General features: G+C 37.4%; 1 protein-coding gene across 1 annotated transcript in view; it reads left to right on the plus strand.

Annotated features, from left to right (window-relative positions):
• LOC107642430 (replication protein A 32 kDa subunit B) overlaps positions 2,374 to 2,693 on the plus strand; it is a gene marked incomplete at its 5' end in the record, with an annotated part of 2,516 nt that continues 2,196 nt past the window's right edge. Inside the window, 2 exon segments of the mRNA XM_016345784.2 lie at positions 2,374 to 2,454; positions 2,557 to 2,598. Coding sequence (XP_016201270.1) covers positions 2,374 to 2,454; positions 2,557 to 2,598 — 123 coding nt within the window.

A 2,693-nucleotide genomic window follows, 5' to 3' on the forward strand; every position in this document is an offset into this window, starting at 1 on the left:
TAAGTAAACAAAATTTACTAAATATTTTTTATGTAAACTTAAATATCCTATTATAAAGGGTCAAGTCCAACTACTGCCTCCAATTCAATAGCCTTTGAATCATGTCATTTTTATGTTGTGTTAGCCCAGCCAACCTGCCGGAGTATATTTAGTGCAGCGTCAACAGACATCTGTCTCAGGAGAGTCTTTAACCACGTTATCTTAATGGAAACAGACTCAGCTTGCTGTACACCCTCTCGGGGATCCTGATGCAGTGACAACTCTCCAAGCGCCTCCCCAACACACTCTCACATGTTATGATTCTAATAAGTTTGAAAATCATGACTGCAACCACCTACCGACTCTCTATGTGTCTACAAGTTAAGGTGATAAGCAACATCTTGAAGGGTGCAACCACCTACCGACTCTCTATGTGTCTACAAGTTAAGGTGATAAGCAACATCTTGAAGGGTGGTGGTTAAGGCTGGCAATTCATACTCTACCCGCGGGTACCCAACCCGATCCAACCCGTTCGGGTAGGGTAGGCTAGGGTACGGTCCGAGTATGCCTGCGGGTTTAGAGTGTACCCTACCCTACCCTACCCGTACCTCATATATAACACATATTTTATTAAAAAATAGGTATATAATGAGGAAAGTGAGAGTTGAACACACAACCTCCCTTATGTAATGACTTACAATAAATGAACAACCACTAAACTAGTTAGTTCATTTAGTAATTTAGAGCATTAGTTTTTTATTTTTTATGTTATTAATATGTATAAAATTTTGAAATGATTAAATTTTATATTTACTTTGAAAAAAATTGATATTTCTGCGGGTAGGGTAGGGTAGCATAGGGTAGGGTTTAGAACTTTAGGGTGCGGGTAGGGTTAGGGTTGAGAGATTCTCAACCCGCGGGTAGGGTTAGGATAGAGTCCAAACCCTACCCTACCCTATCCATTGCCAGCCCTAGTGGTGGTACACTTACCCCACCACATGTGGAACGAATGGGTTCTAGACACCATCTCTCAACAAGGACTAACAGGAGCGAGTTGTTGAAGTATAAATCTCTAATTCGAGGTACATAAACAACACCAGACTCCTCTAAATAAAGCAACAATGGATTAGGCGGTCCTTCCACTCATAAATCCTTATTCCTCATAGGAAATCTAGTGGTGGTACACTTACCCCACCACATGTGGAACGAATGGGTTCTAGACACCATCTCTCAACAAGGACTAACAGGAGCGAGTTGTTGAAGTATAAATCTCTAATTCGAGGTACATAAACAACACCAGACTCCTCTAAATAAAGCAACAATGGATTAGGCGGTCCTTCCACTCATAAATCCTTATTCCTCATAGGAAATAGGATTCGCCGACCATGTGTAATTTTGACATTAAGGTCAATTTAAACCGCCACTAACAGTAACACTTATTATGTAAAACATTCCTAAAAATCTAACATCCATAAATCACTATTCATCTCAATCATAATAAACTACAATAATTTGCCTAGATCCAAATATTTTTACATTAAATTTTAACCAATGCTATCAATAATACCTATTATGTAAAATATCTCTAAAAATCTATCAATCATAAATCAATATTTATCTCATTCATAATAATCTACAACATGTAGCCTAAATCCAAAGATTTTTACATTAAATTTAAAATCTCCCTAATTTATATTTTTTTTAAAAATCTATTCTTAATTAAAAAAAAAAAAAAACCCCAAAAGAAAAAAGGGGAAAAAATGGCGGGAAACACGTTTGGTCCTCAAAAATGAAAAAGAAGAAAAGAGCAGAAAGGATTTGATAATTGATATGAGTAGCAGTTACATTTTCCACACGAATTCGTGAAAATTTGAAGTATCTTCAGTTTCAAATTCAATCTCTGCATTTCGAAGCATATTATGTATGCCAGCCAGTTTGACGGCAACGCCGCCTTCTCCGGCGGCGGTTTCATGCCCTCTCAGACCACTCAGTCCCATGACTCTTCCTCCACCTTCACTACTTCCAGAGTAAACCCTCTTTCCACTGTCCTCAATTTCATCATAGTCTTAACCTTAATCACCTTACTTGTCACAATAAAACGCTAATTAACTTCACTCTCATGTTAGGGTTTAGGGTTTTAGCTTCCTCCGAATACTAAACTTCCGAGTCATTTCAGAAATTGCTTTATTGATTTTCCCTTTTTTCTTTTTTATTTACTTGCTCTCTTTATTAATTTCTTCTGTTTTGGTTTTCAGAATCGTGATGCTCAGTCGTTGCTACCTTTGACGGTGAAGCAGATAAACGATGCGTATAACTCGAGCGATAATAAATCCAATTTGATTGTCGATGGTGTTGATGTCAACACTGTGTGTTCTTCAACTCCTTTATCTGAAGGGTATGCAACAAAAATGGGATGATTACTGAAGTTCATTTTGTCCTTGATGATGGCACTGGAAGGATTGAGTGTAATAAATGGTGAATGTTCTAAAAATTGTCTTAGTTTATTGCCAAAAGTTGCACTATCATTTATTTTTTCAGTTCCTTTTTGTCAAGGATGAGTTTTTTCTTTCCGTGCAGGCTTCAAGAAGCAGCGGAATCAAATGAAGTGGACGGTATCATGTATGGTTTTACACTGCATTTCCTAGTTTGAGTTTTCCATTTACCATATAGCATATGTATGGTTTGATCTGTGATTCCTCTCTGTTTTTCTTTGG

Source organism: Arachis ipaensis, chromosome B01 (assembly GCF_000816755.2).
Source record: "Arachis ipaensis cultivar K30076 chromosome B01, Araip1.1, whole genome shotgun sequence".
Taxonomy (NCBI): domain Eukaryota; kingdom Viridiplantae; phylum Streptophyta; class Magnoliopsida; order Fabales; family Fabaceae; genus Arachis; species Arachis ipaensis.